The sequence below is a fragment of the Bos indicus genome, chromosome 4, assembly GCF_029378745.1.
Source record: "Bos indicus isolate NIAB-ARS_2022 breed Sahiwal x Tharparkar chromosome 4, NIAB-ARS_B.indTharparkar_mat_pri_1.0, whole genome shotgun sequence".
Lineage (NCBI taxonomy): Eukaryota > Metazoa > Chordata > Mammalia > Artiodactyla > Bovidae > Bos > Bos indicus.
Genome location: NC_091763.1, coordinates 50,883,429 through 50,902,614, shown reverse-complemented (window position 1 = coordinate 50,902,614; position 19,186 = coordinate 50,883,429). Strand labels below are relative to the sequence as shown.

General features: G+C 40.1%; 1 protein-coding gene across 4 annotated transcripts in view; it reads right to left on the bottom strand.

Moving 5' to 3' along the window:
• Positions 1 to 19,186, bottom strand: part of CTTNBP2 (cortactin binding protein 2) — a 168,998-nt gene that overhangs the window by 82,228 nt on the left and 67,584 nt on the right. For 3 of the 4 annotated variants that reach the window (XR_011566233.1, XM_070787786.1, XM_019959427.2), the window contains exons 3-4: positions 18,305 to 18,529; positions 1,765 to 3,397 (exon numbers count right to left, since the gene is read on the bottom strand). Coding sequence is in view for 2 of the 4 variants with exons in the window: in XM_070787786.1 (XP_070643887.1) it covers positions 1,765 to 3,397; positions 18,305 to 18,529 (1,858 nt within the window). In the remaining 2 variants the exon portion in view is untranslated. Of the gene's footprint in view, positions 1 to 1,764; positions 3,398 to 18,304; positions 18,530 to 19,186 lie in introns of those variants that run through there. The other variant, XM_070787788.1, reaches the window with a different exon arrangement.

Sequence of the window (19,186 nt, the reverse complement as noted above, 5' to 3'; positions counted from 1 at the left end):
GAAAAGGGCCGTGAGAAAGGCCATCCAGTTCAATAGTACCATTTTGGATTAAAAAATAAGATATCACAAAGCAACACTGAAGTCAATTCTAAAGCAAATTTTCAAAATACAAGCAGTAATAGTACCTCTATTTATTCATCAGTCATGCTGCTCTAAGCTCAATACCACATTCTTTGCATGTTATGATATTAAATCCTAACAGCCACATTCCCCAATATGCACAGCATAAGCTCCATATGAAGGATGAGAAAATTTGCTCAGTTCAAGAAAAACCACCCAAAACACAGAGCTGTAAATGCCAGAGCCTAGATTCCAATGCAGACCTAACTAACATCAAATCCATGCTGTTTCCAATTTCCAATTTTGCCCCTTAATGTATGAACCTAACATCTCAAGGAATTGACTATTTAGGAGACAGCTTATAACTGTAACAAGCAGTCTTGTTACACTGCTCTCACTACCTGATAATTAGCAAGTACAGTGCTACCTTCTTTTCTTATTTCTATGCTTCTCCCTAAATCTTAAAAAAAAAACACAGCTCAAATCTTCCTTTAATTCTTAAAAGTTCTCTCTCATTCAGATCCAACAGCCTCTGCTAAGCACCAACATCCTGGGGTAGGAGAGACCCTGCAAAGTTCCATCAAAACTTTGGCACTGTAACATTATTTTAGAGCCACTTTTAGTCAGTGAAGAACTGCTGCTGCTGCTGCTGCTAAGTCGCTTCAGTCGTGTCCGACTCTGTGCGACCCCATAGATGGCAGCCCAACAGGCTCCCCCATCCCTGGGATTCTCCAGACAAGAACACTGGAGTGGGTTGCCATTTCCTTCTCCAATGCATGAAAGTGAAAAGTGAAAGGGAAGTCGCTCAGTCGTGTCCGGCTCTTAGCGACTCCATGGACTGCAGCCTACCAGGCTCCTCCGTCCATGGGATTTTCCAGGCGAGAGTACTGGAGTGGGGTGCCATTGCCTTCTCCACAAATGCCAATAAAAAGCAATGCTTCCTTTAGCACTATAAAACAAAAAGGGAAAAATCTAGTTCTTTATCAACTCGTTGTTCAAGAGTCCCAGATTCAGTGACTTTATGAACCACATCTGCAATGGAAACCTCCAATACAGCCCACGTGCTATGTCACCCATCTGTGCTTAAGTGTTAGCGCTAAACAAAGTAAAACAACTTTTGAAGTAAACTTTGAATAGAGGTTTATAAGCACACACACTATTTTTGAGGTTAAAAAAGGCAACACCAAACTGATATTAAAACATAGAATATACCAATTACAGAACACCTCTAATCAATTTGATAACCCAAAGTAGACTGTAGTGTTAATAACTACCTGAAAGCATTCTTTCAAATAAGCCATCTCAGAAGGGGTAGAATTGAACACATGCTGTCTGGAGATGGCTAATAGTGAAATCTTGTGAGATAAATATTTTATAAGAAAGATGAGTCTTTCCTCCCATGGAAATGCTTCAGTTTCTCTAAATTAATGGTCTCCGTGTGCTCCAAACCACTGCTTTCAGGTTATTTTTAAAAGAAGAAAGCACTCAGCATAACAAAACCGCAATTCATATAGCAAGATGAATCACCATACCCTGGAGCCTTCAAAGAAAATCACACACAAAAAAAAAAAGAAGGGAAAGAAATAGAAAAAAAAAGTATCAGATTAAAAAAAAAAAAGTTTTAAGGCAATGTGAAGGAAATGAAGGCAAGTGAGAGAACAGGCCACATTCTTAAAGAAGGATATAACATTTCAATCCCTTTACCTGATGCTGTTACCAGGAGGCTGTCAGAGGCACCTGCTCTACGGGATGAGGCACTAACAGGGTTTATGGAAGAGCGAAAGGCAGTGGTGGTGGGAATGACAAGGGAACTTTCTGAACATGCGGGTTGGTTCAGTCCAGGGGTTTCAGCAGGCCAGGCACCCACCTGAGATGTGGCCAGGGCTGAAACGGCACAGCCTGCGGGTGCCACAGTTAAATCTATGGATGGTTTTGGTGGCAGCTGAGGGGAGGAAGATTTAGAGAGATTCTCCTCATTTATTACCCTGTTCCCTTGTGGCAAACTGGAAGGAGGCGAAGCCACAGTTTTGTTATCAGCTTTGATCCCTGTGCTGGAGGCCCTGCTGCTATCCATGATAACCTTGAGTTGGGGGTGCGGTGGAGAAGGAGTTTGGGAGAGCCCTGGCTTTTTTGGAGGGATGGGAGGAGGGTTTCCTCTGTCAACTCGGGCCCCACCAGGAGTCTTTAAACTGGTTCGACCAACCGGGGGGTAGGTGCCAACGTCCCCCGTCGGGGACGCTCCAGGTCTCGGGGGTGCTCCCGCCGGGGGGCTTGTAAATCTCGACAGTGCTTGGGTCACAGTATTCCGAGCAAGCTGTTTGGCCACTAGGTTGTCACGACTTGTAGGAGAGACTTCTCTGGATGGAGGGCTTTGGGTGGTGTTTCCATTTTGGTCTGGGTCATTAGCATTACTGCCCTGAAATCGAAATCGAGCCGCTTGGATGCGTGGGTTCAGACCCGGATGCAGAGGCGCGCTGGCACTCGGTGAATGTAAACTGTGCGGAGGCGGTGCGGGCGTGTGCCCGGAGGCCGGGGAAACTGCACTGGGTAGTGGGCTTGGGCTACTGGTTAAATCTGGTGTTGAGCCGGTGCTCGGTCCATTTTCCTCAATTCTGTTTGCACTTGGAGGTGGGACAGTGGGCAGAGAGGAGCCTATCAAGTCACCATGGGAAACCTGCCTCTCGATACCCGGTCTGACCGAGGCGGCACTGGGGCAGGCATTCCCCTTGGCACCGGCGGAGACTAGGGGGCTCCCCGTGGCAGGCTTTACGGGCACGCTCAAAGGCAACTTCTTCAGGGGCTCAGCAGTCTCCACCACTAGGTCTGTCTGGCACGCAACAGATCTTGTCATTGGGCCTTCTGTTGCCACAGATATGGACACCAAACGTCTATCTTTTGTCTTCCGGGGGAGGGAGAGGCTCGGTTTGCTGTCATTTCCCTTTTTCAGCTGCTCGATCATCTTCTTCATCTTGTCTATCTCCTCTTTGAGGTCAGTGGTGTGTGCTTCTTCTCGGTGCAGCTTGGCACGAAGCTGTTCCCGCTCCGTGTCAAACTCCGAGAGCTGCTTTTCCATCTGAGCTTCCATTTCTGTGCTTCTTCGTTTCTCCGTGGCGAGTTCCTCCTCTAACGCACTGGTCTTTTTCTTCTCCTCTTCCAGTTTGGCCATCACCTCTTCCAGCTTCTGGGCCTCCTCTAGGACTTTCCCGGAGAGCTGCTTGCACTCCTTGACCAGCATCAGGACCACGTGCTTGTTCTTGCCTCGCTCCTCCTCCAGGCGGGCAGCCAACTTCTTGTGCTCCTGCTCAAGTGCTTGGAGCTGAAGCTTCTCCATCTCCAGCTGAAAGAAATGCACAGGACAACCCTGATTAATAGGCAGAGGATTCTTTTCAGCCAAAGATGGGGAGAGATTTGTATTAAACTTTATAACAACTGTATGGTCTGGGTTAGCTAAGGCGCGAGATTTCTGAAATGAGTTGGGAGATGATGGATAATATTTTAGAGACTCATTAAAATGATAAAATAGATGTTAATGGTTTTATAAAAAACATCTCAATCATAGCAACAGAAAAAATTTTTAATGTAAGTTAACTATAGAAAAGGAGAAGGGTAATTTGATGCTTCAAATCACAACACATAGTTCAGAAAGGTCTGCTTCTGTAAAAACAGAACTCTGGTAGAGAACTTTTTATTTTTAATGTTTAATGCCTTAGAATTACTAATCTTTGAGGCACTGTAAAATGAAAAGTGCTGAAAACAGAGGACTTCAGTTAAATTCTAAACTCCTATACTTGCTAATCATATTACTTAGCTTTTTTTTTTTTTTTGGCAATCTACTTTGAGGTTACAAGTGAGGATTTGCTGGAAAGGTCATGTAAAATCATATATGAAAGTTATTTTAATTCATATATAAGAAATATTAGAAATATCGTCATGGGACTTCCCTGGCTGTCCAATGGTTAGGACTCTGTGCTTCCACTGCAGGAGGCACAGGTTCCAACAGTAGTGGGGGAACTAAGATCTCAAATGCCATGTGGTGCAACCAAACAAATAAAAAATATAATCAGTATCACTGAACCCCAAGTCTGACTTCCTCTCTTTCAGTTCCCCTTTGCCCACTTGGGTCCCATGACACTGGTCTCCCTGATGTTTCCTGAACGTCATCCTGCCTCAGGGTCTTTGGTCTTGTCTGTCTGCATAGAAATTCCACCATGACCCATCACACAGGGCTCCTGCACTGAGGAGTTTGTGTACTGCACAAGGGTGGTCGGCTGCAAGGGTGCTCAGATGCTCAGTCATGTCTGACTCTGTGACCCCAGGGACTGTAGGCCTCAGGCTCCTCATCCATGGGATTCTCCACGCAAGAATGCTGGACTAGGGTACTGCAAGGGTGAGAGGAACCAAAATCCAGCTCTCACCATTGTCTGCCCAGGCCTGGGGCTGCATCTGCCTGGAAAGAAGAGCACTTTTTCCTTCAGGAGGAGGGTCTGTCTGCTCATTGAGCCGTAGACCCTAGGATTTAGGCTTCTCAAAACAACATTTGCCTAGTTGATCAGCACAGAGAAGGAGATTTTAAAAACCTTTTTACCTCCACCTGGGCTTTTCTAATAAGCACCAAAACACCCAATGGCACAAAAGCCTGGCTGTTTTACTCCTTCCGCCCTCTGCTCAACTGTCACCCTCACAGTGAGGCTGCCTTCACCACCCTGTGGAAGACAGTCCTTTCCATCCTTTAGTGAATCACCCTTTGGTTGGCACCTGCCTACCCCCAACTAGAACAGGACTCATGAGGGCAGGGACTGTCTTCTTTGCTGCTGTGTCTGAATTAATGAAATTAACACAGTTCATAGAAACATCAATCTTCCAAACAACCGTGGGAGGGCCTTTCTGATACACAGATACAATTCTAACATCTTCACCCAAGTTTCTCACTTCTCTCCAGGGAATGCGCCATGAAGTGCTTGTGAGGGATACATCTCAAGCTGGGCTGTAGCAGCCAAGCGGGTCCAATGCCTTGTCTTCCCAACTAGAGACAATGTCTTCATGGTGGTCCATAAAGGGGCTTACAGATCATCAAGGTAAAAGCAGATCTACCCAATTAAAGACATGGAAAGAACTCACCTATCCTCAGAGGTTAAACACAAATATACTCTCAAGAGAGACAGTAATTATTTAACTTGGCTTTAAGTAATCAATAACAGAGACAGGAAATGCTCGCATGATCCATCAGTTGAGAATGTGTTCCTGTTCCTCACCATTAAATCCACTCCTCCATCCCCCTTAGTCAGACATGAGACCAAAAGCAAAGAATGGCTCACTGCCCAGTGGACAGTCAGAGGCATTATTCATTTATTTGGGGATCCTTCTGGCTTTGAAGAAGTCACTGAATAGCACTGCAATAGGTCCTATAAAGAGGTGATCAGGAATCCAAATAATTCCCCAAGAATAATTAGAGACACTTGTCCATACACATACACTCTATTGTATATGAAATTTGGGGGTTGACTTCATAAGTAGATTAGGTAATATTTGAAGAACAATAGTGCTGTCCTATACTTGATTTATACCTGTATTTTATTCATCTGGGTGCCTCACAGAAAGTTGAACTTATTCATAGCTAAAGCACTTTTAATTCTTCTAAATGCATTAAAGTAAGTTGCTATGGAAGACATACAGAAAGTTAGAAGTATAGAGAAAATATTCAATAGGTTTTGTATTACTCCCCCTTCCAAATTCTTATAGCAACCAACGTAGGAAGAGAGCACAAATCAGGTCAATTTTCATCTTATTTTTAAAATATATGATTTTCATAACCTACCTCGATGTGGAAAAAAAAACATTGTCTTCTAGAATTGAAGGGCCACTTGCACTTTACAGAACAGCCAAATAGAGGACAAGTCAGTGATTTCCCTGATGTGATCCAGTGGATCAGTGTCAGGATCCTGGCATTCATTTACGGCTCCAACTGTTTCAAGTTTTCCTCACCCCACCACACATGCAGCCCATGGTATTTCTATACTGGGTCATCTCACTCTATTTTTGAAACAACTTCCATCTCTTACATTTTAGCATCGAATTAAAGACTCGATTCTAATCTAATCAACTCAACTAATCTCAGGTATCTAAACAGAAAACTATACTTCTAGAAAAGCAGCCATTAGTCTTTTTTATCTGTGTTCTTCCATCATTCGTGCCTTATAAATCCTATCTCAGACAAACATGCGTCTTTTAATCTCACTACAGATAGCAGAGCACAGAGAAAATCACATAATTGATGTGCCTACTACACATGGCTCCCAACTCAATTGAGTTCTGAGCCCCCATCATCAATCACTCTACCTAACTCTGTTTAGCTTCCTCTACCATTTACTATTTCAGGGGATATTTAAACCTCTGTCATTCTCCCCAATACTTCACCCAATGACAACTAAGTGACTCTCAGTCTCCCCTAACAGACTCTTTGATCAAGAACATTCAGACTAACTCATTCCCTGCACATCCTGTCTCCTCCCTTAACCATTTTTATGGCCATATCAATCCATTCATCCTTCCTTTCACTCTAAGGGAAAGATGTTTCCAACTGCTGAAGGTCAGACTTTCTTCAACAATTAACTTCATTATTCCTGTCACCTCTGACTTGCTCCATTAGTGATCACACTGCTCTGTATAAACATTAAACATCCCCCTCTCTATCTGCTCCTTCCAATAAGCATATAAATGTACTCCAAAACTCAAAAAATAATTTTTATATTTAAAAAATGTCCTTGACTATTCTGACCCAAAAATAAAGTTCTTCTGTTTTAAACAGTAAGAAGTGTAGTTACAGCATGCGTGCATGCTCAATCATGTCTGACTCTCTGTGATTGCATGGGCTGTAGCCCACCAAGCTCCTCTGTCCATGGAAATCTCCAGGCAAGAATACTGGAGTGGGTTGCTATTTCCTACTCCAGGTGATCTTCCTGACCCAGGGACTGAACTTGCATCTCTTGTATCTTCTCATTGGCAGGCTGATTCTTTACCACTTGCTACCTGGGAAGCCAAGAAGTACAATACTAAGTTCTAATCCCACCTTCTTGGCTGTGTAACCTTGGTAAGTTTTCCCTCTGAAGGAGGGTTCTTTTAACTGCACAATAGAAGAAAAATAGTGACTACATTACAGGATTAAACAAGGCAACACATGTATTTACCATTGTGTGTGGCACTAAAAAGTGTTAGCTTTGTGCTATTTCAAAACATCAGTTTTGCTCAGTGTTTTCGCTGTGAAAAGACATTTACATGCAAACAAGGAGCTAGAGAATGGACTGTACTAAACACATAGATGATGTCTTTATAAGTCAGACAGTAATTACAACAATACAAAGTACATCAGAGAAAGTTTCACTATCAGTAATGGTGAAACAACTTTTATTAGACTACCTACTCATGCAGATAATAATGATAAACCCTTGAAACAATATTAAGAAAATACCTGTTTGAAGACTCTGGAGAGCAATAAAACTGACAGAAATAGGAAAGGAGTATACCCTCCCGTTAGAAAGAAACCAACAGCACTGGATGAGATTTGCCCTTGGACAGCTTTTCTGCTGCTGCTGCTAAGTCGCTTCAGTCGTGTCCGACTCTGTGCAACCGCATAGACGGCAGCTCACCAGGCTCCCCTGTCCCTGGGATTCTCCAGGCAAGAACACTGGAGTGGGTTGCCATTTCCTTCTCCAATGCATAAAAGTGAAAAGTGAAAGTGAAGTCGCTCAGTTGGGTCCGACTCTTAGCGACCCCATGGACTGCAGCCTACCAGGCTCCTCTGTCCATGGGATTTTCCAGGCAAGAGTACTGGAGTGGGGTGCCATGGACAGCTTTTCAGGTGAGGGCTATTCCCTGTCCTGACAGCACTGACAACAAGAGCTCAAGCACAAAGCATCCCTGATGCTGGCCTGAGGAGCCAGAGGATGAAATGAAAGCTGCTGCAACTACCCTCACCAGTGTCACCGGTAGACTCTTGAGTTACAGGTTTGTATGAGAAAGTCCAGGCTTCCCAGGTGGCACTACTGGTAAAGAACCTGCTGCCCGTGCAGGAGGTGCAAGAGACACGGGCTTGATCCCTGGGCCAGGAAGATCCCCAGGAGGAGGGCATGGCAACCTACTCCAGTACTCTTGTCTGGAGAACCCAATGAACAGTGGAGCCTGGCTGCTACAGTCCACAGGGTCACAAAGAGATGGACATGACTTAGCATGCAAGCACAGGAGAGAGTCCACACTTAATCACAGAGGCTACTACTGAGCGACTAACAGAAATGAGCAAATATTTTAGCTATCGCCAACTGCAAAAAGTCAGAGTTTAGACTATGAATCTAATCAGGTTAACTACTTACACTCTTTGGAAGATAACAGACTCCACAGTCTCTGTACCACATCATCCACAATGTCTAGTATGCATTAAAAAATTATTGGACATGCAAAAAAAGTTTTAAGTGATCCATAAGATAAATGTACTCAAATAGAAACTGAGCTTAAGGTGACTTCTACTGAAATTAGCAGACAAGAACCCTAAAGCAGCCATTTTCAAAGAAAACACGGTCGTGGTGATGGAACAAAATGGGAGTCTTGGCATAGGAATGGAAACTAGAAACAAATGGAAAATCTATAAAAGAATAATATCTAAAATGGAAAAATACGTCTTAATGAGCTTAATAGAAGATTTGAAAGAGGAAAATTAAAAAAGCACAGAAAAAAACCAATGATTTGAAAACAGAGCAAAAGGAAGTTATCCAATTTTGAGAAACAATAAAAGTGAACTGAAAAAGTGAAGAGCATCTCACTGTAGGACAATATAAAGTGGTCTAAATTCCACAGAACTGGATTTCCAGAAATAGAAGAAAACTATATTAAAAGAAAATATGGCCAAAATTCACAAATTTGGTTTAAAAAAAAATATATATATATATATATATATATCCAGGAAGCTCAGAAATCCCAAAGCAGGATAAATATAAAGAAAACCATAACTAGGACATCATAGTAAAACCAATGAAAACAAAACTAACAAATAACCTTGAAGCAGCCAGAGAAAAACACACATTACACACAGAGAAACTACATTATAGATGATGGCTGAATCATTCTCTGAAATACATGAAGCGAGATCGGACAGAAGTAAAGGGGGAAATAAACAAATTTCTAATAACAATCATATCTTGCTAAAGATCTAGATTGAAATATCAGCAGGAATATAGTAGCTGTGGATAATACTATGGAAAACACCTGGCCTGACTGATGCTATGGAACAGAACACCCAAGGACTACAGATGACACACTCGTTGCACTATTAAAAACCAACAAAAAATTACAAGACTAAAATCTTACAGAATATACTCTCTGACCGCAGGAGAATTGAATTATAAATCACAATAAGATATTAATAACACCCCAAAATTCAAAATTAAAACACACTTCTAAATAGTACAGAAGTTTAAGAAGAAATCACAAGGGAAATTAGAAAACATTTGAACTAATTGAAAATAAAATAATATATCAAAGTTTGTTGGATGTAGTGCAAAAGGAGTACTCAAAGGCAGATAAAGCAGAAAATACACAGAAAATTACATTGATAATTGCTTTAGAAGAATTGTCTCCCAAAGAAGACATACAGATGTCTAACAGGCACATGAAAAGATGCTTGTTACTGCTAATTATTCAGTTCAGTTCAGTCGCTCAGTCGTGTCCGACTCTCTGCAACCCCATGAATTGCAGCTCGCCAGGCCTCAGCTATTTGCAGCAACATGGATGGATGGACCTACAGATCATCACATTAAGTTAAGGAAGTCAGAAAGAAAAAGACATACAATAGGCTGTCACTCACATGTGGAACCTAAAGTACGACACAAATGAACCTATCTACAAACCAAAAACAGACTCACAGACACAGAGGACAGACTTGTGCTTGCCAAGGAGGGAGGAGAGGAGGCTGGGAGCATTGCCTCAGCAGATATAAATTATTATATACAGGATGGATAAGCAAATTCCTATTGTACAGCACAAGGAACTATATTCAATATCCTGTGGTAAAATCATAATGGAAAAGCATATGAAAATGAAAATATAACTGTATAACTGAGTTACTTTGCTAATAGAGCAGAAATTAAACACAATATTGTAAGTCAACTATATTTCAGTAAAATTTTTTTAAAAAGTTTTGTCTCAAATTAATTATCTAAGTGTTACCTTAGAAAGTTAGGAAAAGTGAACAAAATACAAAGTGAAAAGAAAGAAATAACAAAGGTTAGAAATAGCACAGGTAAGAAATCAATGAAAATACAAGAGACAACAAATGAGAGAGAAATTTACAAAGCCAAAAGTTGGTTTTAATCTAAAATATCATTAACATTGTTAAAAAACAGGATGGGGAGCACATTTATATCTGTGGCAGATTCATTTTGATATTTGGCAAAACTAATACAATTATGTAAAGTTTAAAAATAAAATAAAATTTTTAAAAAAAAGGAAAAAAAAACAGATTAAGAAACAGATATAAAAAAACACAAATAACAGGAATAAAGGATGGGGTAACACTATGAAATGAACATTAAAAAGATAATGATGAAAACCCTTGTGTCAAAACATTCAACAAATCAAATTCCTCTGAAGCATACAACTTTCAGAACTGACATAAGATGGAGTAAAAGAATGGAATAGCTTTATATCTTCAAAAGAAACTGAATTTACAAATAAAAATTTTCCCCTAAAGAAAACCCTCAACTCATATGAGGGTAACTTCAACCAAACATCAAAACCAAACCTATATATACTCTTTCAAAAAAGAGAAGGGAATACTTCCAATTTCCTTTATGAATCCAGAATTACTTTCATATCAAAAGAATTATTTTAAAATTCACAGAAAAATTACCACTCGTGAACACAGAAACAAAACTCTGCAGCAAGATACAGGCAAACTGAATCCAGTAATATTTAAAAAGAATGATAAAAGGTTACCCACTGAAGTTAACTACAGGAATCCAAGTTGGTTTAATATTTGAAAAGCAATTAGTAAGATTCATCGCATTAACAAAATAAAGAGAAAAATCATGACCACAGCCATAGATGCAGATAAACCATTTTACAAAATTCAAAACCCATTCATGATAAAAACTACTCAATAAAGAATACAATGAAACCTCAATGAGATAAAAGACATCTATAAAAAAGCACAGCTAGCATCATACTTAACCATTAAACAGCCTGTTTTCTCCCTAAGAAAAGGAAAGGCCTTTGAAGTCTTCACTCACTGCTTCTGATCAACATTGTTCTGATGGTTCTGGGCTCTGGTCAGTGAAATGATGGGGAAAAGAGAAGGGGAAGGCAGGTAGGCAATTTGGAAAGGAAGAATTAAAATGTGTTTTATTCACAGATAACATGCTTATTTACCTACAAAATCATATAAAATATACACAACAACTGCTAAATCTAATAAGCAAGTTTAGCAAGATCACAGGATACAATGTCAACATGCAAAAATCAATTGAGTACCTGCACACTAGCAACAAATGTTTGTCAAAAATAATGTGTTTATTATAGCACCGAATATTTAGAAATAAGCCTAACAAAAGACATTTAATACTACTAAACTAAAAACAATAAAACACTGCTGAAAGAAACCACAAAGATCTCAACAAATCAAGAGAAATACTATAATCATGGATTGGAAGACTCAATATTGTTAAAGATGTCAATTCTCAACATATTTAAAGGTCAATGAAATTTCATCCCTGAAAACTTTCAAAGAAAACTTTCATGGAAATGCAAACAATCTAGAACAGACAAGACAATTTTCATAAATAAAAACAAAGTTGAAAGACTTACAGTTTGTACACAGAAGGCTCATTATTTCATTGCAGTCATCTTTTTTACCTAAAGTTGCAGTACAGAGATAAGACTAATCCACGATAAAAAAAAAAAAAAAAAAAAAATCAGAGGCGTGTTCAGTGGCTGCCTGAAGTGGTGGAGATAATTATTGAGAAGATACTCCAGGAAACTTTGAGTGGTAATGGAAATATTTTCTATCTTTTAAGAGGTACAGGTTACACAAGTATATGCATTTTTAAAACATCAATTTGTGCACTTATGCAAATTTTACTTTAAAGTGAGATTTAATGTAAATATCTCTTTAAAGGGGATAAACAATAGTGAATTTCAGGTTTGCATTTTTGCCTTTTTTACAGTGCTATGGATTCTGTGTTCTGTGTTGCGCTGTGCTTAGTCACTCAGTCGTGTCTGACCTTTTGTGACCCCATGGACCCGCAGCCCTTAAGGCTCCTCTGTCCATGGGTATTCTCTAGGCAAGAATACTGAAGTGGGTTACCATGCCCTCGTTCAAGGCATCTCCCCAACACAGGGATCAAACTCAGGTCTCTCATATTGTAGGCAGATTCTTTACAATCTGAGTCACCAAAGAAGCCCAAGAATACTGGAGTGGGTAGCCTATCCCTTCTCCAGGGGATCTTCCTGACCCAGGAATCAAACCAGGGTCTCCTGCATTGAAGTCGTATTCTTTACCAGCCAAGGTACCAGGGAAGCCCTGTGGGTTCTAGGCTGCAGTAAATGAGTAATATAGTGAAGTATAATAGCTGACAGCTTTCTCACTGTTGGAAGAGCTAGTTCTAAATAAAGGATAAGAATGTACCCTTTGGATTAAAATCAGAGGTGTCAGTAAGTATGAACTCACTATAGATAAATGAAGATACAGATATGTGTGTATATAAAATGTTTATGAATATTATAAGTATGCATAATTTCCTAGCTCTAGATTCACTTCTTTTTTTTTTTTTTTTAATTTTATTTTATTTTTAAACTTTACATAATTGTATTAGTTTTGCCAAACATCAAAATGAATCCACCACAGGTATACATGTGTTCCCCATCCTGAACCCTCCTCCCTCCTCCCTCCCCATACCATCCCTCTGGGCATACACACTGAGGAAACCAGAAGGGAAAGAGACACGTGTACCCCAATGTTCATCGCAGCACTGTTTATAATAGCCAAGACATGGAAGCAACCTAGATGTCCATCAGCAGATGAATGGATAAGAAAGCTGTGGTACATATACACAATGGAGTATTACTCAGCCATTAAAAAGAATACATTTGAATCAGTTCTAATGAGGTGGATGAAACTGGAGTCTAGATTCACTTCTACTTTCCATTAGAAAGGAATGAAAATAACAGCTCCTGTATGTAATAGCTAATCCCAGGGGTTGGGATAAGACAAGTGTATGATAGCCTGTAAGAAAAAAAAAATCCTTTTGTAATAAGAATGTGCTATAGGAATTATGGGAATATATCAAAAGGAGTAGCTTAAAAGGGCTCTCAAAGGCCAAATCTGGGACAATTTTGAGCAGTGATCCAGGGTCTGTGGACCTGATGGTTAGGGCTGGGAACAGACTTTCTCCCCAATTCAACTGCATTCTATTGTGATTATGAAGGAACCATGCCCTTTGTGTATAAAGATTACCGAGTTCCAGTTGATTCTGCTATACTACTGTCCAATTTATATCTACTCACAACCACTTTCAAGTAATGGCTCAGGGGAAATTTTGCATGGAGCAGTATCACCAACTACTACTACTACTAAGTCGCTTCAGTCGTGTCCGACTCTGTGCAACCCCACAGACGGCAGCCCATCAGGCTCCACCATCCTTGGGATTCTCCAGGCAAGAACCCTGGAGTGGGTTGCCATTTCCTCCTCCAATGCATGAAAGTGAAAAGTGAAAGTGAAGTTGCTCAGTTGTGTCTGACTCTTAGTGACCCCATGGACTGCAGCCCACCAGGCTCCTCCATCCATGGGATTTTCCAGGCCAAGAGTACTGGAGTGGGGTGTCATTGCCTTCTCTGAGTATCACCAAAGCCTTTTGCAAAAAAGCAGCAAGTTGTATGGAAGAGCTTAGAAGAGCCAACACAGCTTCACTGGTAGTGAGAAAGTGGGTGGTTCCTCCAAGAATAGCACCCAGACTGGGAGCCATGAATGAAGAGGCACCAAACAATTGTTTTTCCAGAATGAAAGGGAAAACTATGTAGGAGGGAGCGGAGCAGCAATGTAAAGGCAATTAGTTCTAATTCGAAGTGGAAAAGAGAGAGGAAAGCAATTCTGGTCATTTGTAAAAGGAGAAAGCAGACTGCATGTCTGTCACAATCACAAAACACTTTTATGACATCTAATCATATTTCTTAATGCTCCCTCAAATCTTTTAACACTCACTGCACCCTCTTCCTCTTTTCTACAGGGTCACCCCCACCGGCAACTGCCCAGTCCTGGTAAACAAGTACATAACAGTAAGATGCAGGAGATTTTCTTCCTTATTGGAGCTGTAACAACCAGTCAGTCGGCTGTAAGGCTCTGCACTTCTCATCTGCCCCTTCCTCTTGATCTAGAGTTTCAAGAGAAGACATGGATAAGGGAAACTATTCTCCCCTACATGTCCTGGCTCAAAGCTGCAGATCTCAGTCTCCAGCTCCCCTTAATGCTTGCTCTACAGTGCTCCCTGGGGAGTCAAAATGCATTTTGAACTGTAATAATGAGTTATACAAAAACAGACTCAGGAAGGAGTTGAAAACAATCACTCATGTACAAAGAAGCTGATATACTCTTCCTAAAAATGTTATTTTAGATGTTTCTCTACCATGTTATCCTTGAACAAAAGTCTAGAAAACAATGTAAAATTAAATTACATTTGTATGTTATAACCATGAAGCAGAAAACAGTGAGTACAAATAGCAGAATGAATTACAATTATTTACAATGTAAGAAAGAGGCATATGAAATAAAACATGTTTTCATTGCTCTTTTCTGGTGCATTCATCATTTCTTTGGTTGACTAACAGCTGAAACTCCTTTCTATGTCAGGGGAACTTTGCACTGATGGTTCTCTCCTGTGGTAGTTAAAATACAGCCAATAGTTGCTTTCCTGGTCTTGTAGCTAAGGAGAACGCATGTGGCCTGAGCTTGGCCAATCAAATGCACCTACTCTTAGGCATCAATTAGGAAACAAGTGACGCAAAGAAGCAGGGCTAGGGGAAGCACCACCCAAGACCCAGAGCAGTGATGGCAGTGGTGCGTCTGGTATCAGCCAGCTTCAGTATCCAGCTCAGTAGAAGGATCAGCCACTGCAGATTAGATCTACAGTGAGCATTTGTCAGAGATGCTGGCTGCTAAGAGCTGGTCCCCGAGTTCCCCCAGCCATGCTCTACCATGCTGGTAGCCAACAAATAAATGCTCTTTCCGATGAACTCCATGAATACTGGAACTGCTTTGTGACTACACATTCTGCCTGATGCATCTACTGTTATGCAACTGACCTCACTGTGCTGAGCTGCCACCTAAGAGGTTGTTTCTGTTTTGTTTTTAGTCGCTTTGGTCATATCCAACTCTTTTACGACCCCATGGACTGCAGCCTGCCAGGCTCCTCTGTCCAAGGGAGGTCCAAGGCAAGAATACTGGAGTGGTTTGCCATTTCCTTTTCTAGGGGATCTTCTCAATCCAGGGACAGAACCGGCATCTCCTGCATTGCAGGCAGATTCCTTACTGCAAAGCCACCAGGGAAGCCCTACCTAGAAGGAGCTCTATCTAATACACAGAACTACTTTGAGTTTTTCCTCTGGTGAAAAAAAATGCCCCCTTCTGAATTTCCTGGTTGTTATTTTTGCTTTTTTTCTTCTATAAGCTCTGCTCAAATTAAAAGATGTTTTCTATTTCCAGGCTAGAAATTATACTATGTATGAATAAAATGACTGAAAATAAATTAGAACAGAAGCTGTATCACCAGATGATGCACAAGATAAAAAGTAAAAACCCAAATAATAACCACCTGGGTTACTGCCTCTAACTGGTATATTACCAGAGGCAAATTTCCCCATGATGATTACCCATTAGTTTATGCAAAGTGGCTTGAGGCTCAGTCCATTTGCCAAATTGACTCTTGCCCAAATTTTCCTGGCAGGCAAATTACCAGTTAACCCTCCTATTAGTAGTCTCAGCAGGAACCAATGCATGAATGAGTGCTAAGCTTCTTCTCCCGCCTAGAGAGGCCAAGCAGAGCAGTGTTCAGGCCAAATGTCTTAGAATCACCACAGAGCTCTGCCCAGTGTCAGATAATAAATACTTGAACTGAAGATAATCGGACCTTTGCTTTCCCTGACTTTTGCTCTGGCAGTGATTTGATGACCTGGGTTCATTTAAAATAAAGGATTTCTGTGTCTTAATGCTTTTAGATTTCTAAAGCTGCCATTTATTCTACATGTAAGAGACCTGACGATGTCTGGTTACTATATTTACTCTCAAGAGTAGAGGTGACAGGTAATTTTATTGCTGAAATGACTCTGGTCTTATCAGCTGCTATGTTATCTTATTTTCTTCATAAATAAAGATCCAGGATTAGAGTACAAACAGTTACTCTCCTCACACGTTACAGGCTACTGGATAGAATATCCTTTAGGGACAAAAGGTAGCACTGCCATTCAGAAAGACCCTTCACTGAGACGGCACAGCCAGTCAATGTGGCCATAAAGGACCTCTGTGTCTCCGTAATACGCGGGAGACAGATCATTGGCTCATTCCATACCAGCCTCTCAGGACCCATAGGACAGAAACAATTTCCTTTCACTTCCAGCCAGGTTGGAAATAACCCAGGCATTCAGAAACAAACAGGATGTAAGCTGATTAAAAAAAAAAAATCAACTAGATAATAAGAGCTTTGATTCAACTCAGAATTGAACTCAAAGCTTTGATTCAACTTTTTTTCCTCTCTTATAATGATAGATAAAATGCAAAACTGAAGTAAAATTTGGTAAAGCATGCATTGTATGTATTGGATGAAAACTACAACAAAAACAAAATATTTGCTTGATTTTTGATAATACAGCACAACCCCAGCAGACGTACTTTATTATGAAATAGCTCATTTGACACATTAAGAGTGTAATTGAAATGTGTCTCATCCAAGACATACAAGTGAGCCTTAGTGACATCAACGGAAACACACTGGCTCTTAGCTTATGTGGTTTGTGGGGATTTTTGAAAAGCTCTAGAGATCTCAGTGGTTGTCTGCAGGGCTTTGTAGATGGTATGTAGAGCCCAGAGTAAAACGGTGTGATTCGGTCTCACATGCAGGGAAGACCGTCTATTCTTTATTATTTACTCATGCTTCAGTTTTCTACCATGTGCATACTGAGCAAAGGTTTGATTTTATTCAACACCTATCCCAGAGCACCAGCAAATATATATTACTGCAAAGAAATAATTACAGGGAGAAAGCCCACACAGTCATGAATTTATAATGACAGCATCATAAATATTTATATAGTATAGTGCATTCGGGTTAACTGTTAATCAGGTGTTAAATGTGAGCTATAACAAATTCTCTGAAAAGGACAAATAGAAGACTTATTTTATGTTTTAATAATGGTTGGAAGAACATACTACTTTTAATTCTAATCATACCAGACATCATTACCTTCTCTGTCTTCCTCACTCTTTTCAAATAAAGGGAATCAGTCATCTCAGCAGTGTATCAGAAGGACAAAAAATTTAAACTTCTATTTCCTTATGGTTGATCACAGAAAGCTTTCATTGCTTAGGACTCTTTGAAGCATGTGCTCAGTGCAATAAATGTGTATTTGTGTTGCTGGGGGAGGTGAGGCAGGCGGAGGAGGTTGGTTTTAATGAAACACATGTGAGCAGGAGCCTGGAGGTCTGCAGCAGACACTCAGACCCCAGAGGCGAGTTTGAGACGAACCAGAACTTCAAATGACATGTTGTGAGACTGCATTATACTAAGCAAACTTTCATTCTATTCTCATACTATTTTCATTAAAAAATAATAATAATTTCTAATTGCAAAGAAATATAAGCGACAGAAGCTAGATAAAGAAAGTTGGGGATGCCACCATATGATCAGTCCTGGTTGCATTACTGGATCACCCATTGAGCAGTTAAGCATGCCTTAGGGCATTAGGAAACAGACTCTCCCTCCAAAAATCCCTATTTTAATGAAAGCATCATAGTAACTATTATAAGAAACATAATTTTTCATACTTCTTTTATGATTTAGTGTTATTTTTGAGTTACATTTGAGAAGGGTCTCCATAATTTGTCGGTATTTTGCATTCCTGAAAATACAGCATTTAAGAACAAACCCACCACCTCGGAAGTGGTCTCCTCATTCTACACTGTGTTATGGGAAGAAAGACTATTGGAAAGTCTCAATACCTTCTTTTGTCTGCTCTCAGCAGCAGCCAGCTGTGTGGACATCCTTTCTTGCATTTTTCTGCAGTGTGCCATGACTGCTTCGAGGATGGAGAGGGGGTTGGTACAAACTGGCTTCTTCTCTTTATCGCTGGCACCTGCTTCATAGTCTCTCTGTAGTGCCAGGAATGGGTCATTTAAATTAAATCTCCCATACCGTTCCTGGATAAATACCTCCTTCCTGCGAGCCTAGAACAAAATCAGAGGAATGTATTCAGGAAAAGAAATGAAAATATACAGAAAATATTTATATGAAGTTTTGTAGATACTGCTCCAAATGGCATTCACAACCGTCATGAGTCATGGCTTACGTGTGATGTCAGGTGGTGAGAAGTAAGGAGATTGTGACCTCAAACCCTGGCCAGTCTGCCAAGCTATGTTCAAAAGTTCTTCCTTTAAGAATATAGTCTTTTAAATTGCAAAAGATGCAAAAACAGTTTTTTTCTCATGATGCAGACCCCTTCAAGGTTCTGAATTTTAGGTGCAGTCTTTTCTCATTTAAAGTAAAATAAATATCAACAATTAAAATAATTTTTATAACAAAAAAATAAAAAACAGGCAAAATAATGTTTACAGAACTTATATTTCACATAATCTTCACCATGTTAAGTCACAAAATATAAATCTCCAAGTTTTGTATAGTCAGAAAGAATTTTATAAATATTTGAAGAAAATATTTCATGAATTTTTTAATGTCAAAAATCACAACATTCACATTTTGTGAAATGTGACCAACTACCAAAAAAAAAAAAAAAAACCCCAGAAAATTAGGAAGATGCAAATGTCTTCTCATAACTGAAGGACATTAAAATATAGTTCATAGAATCCCAGGGAAGAATGTAACCT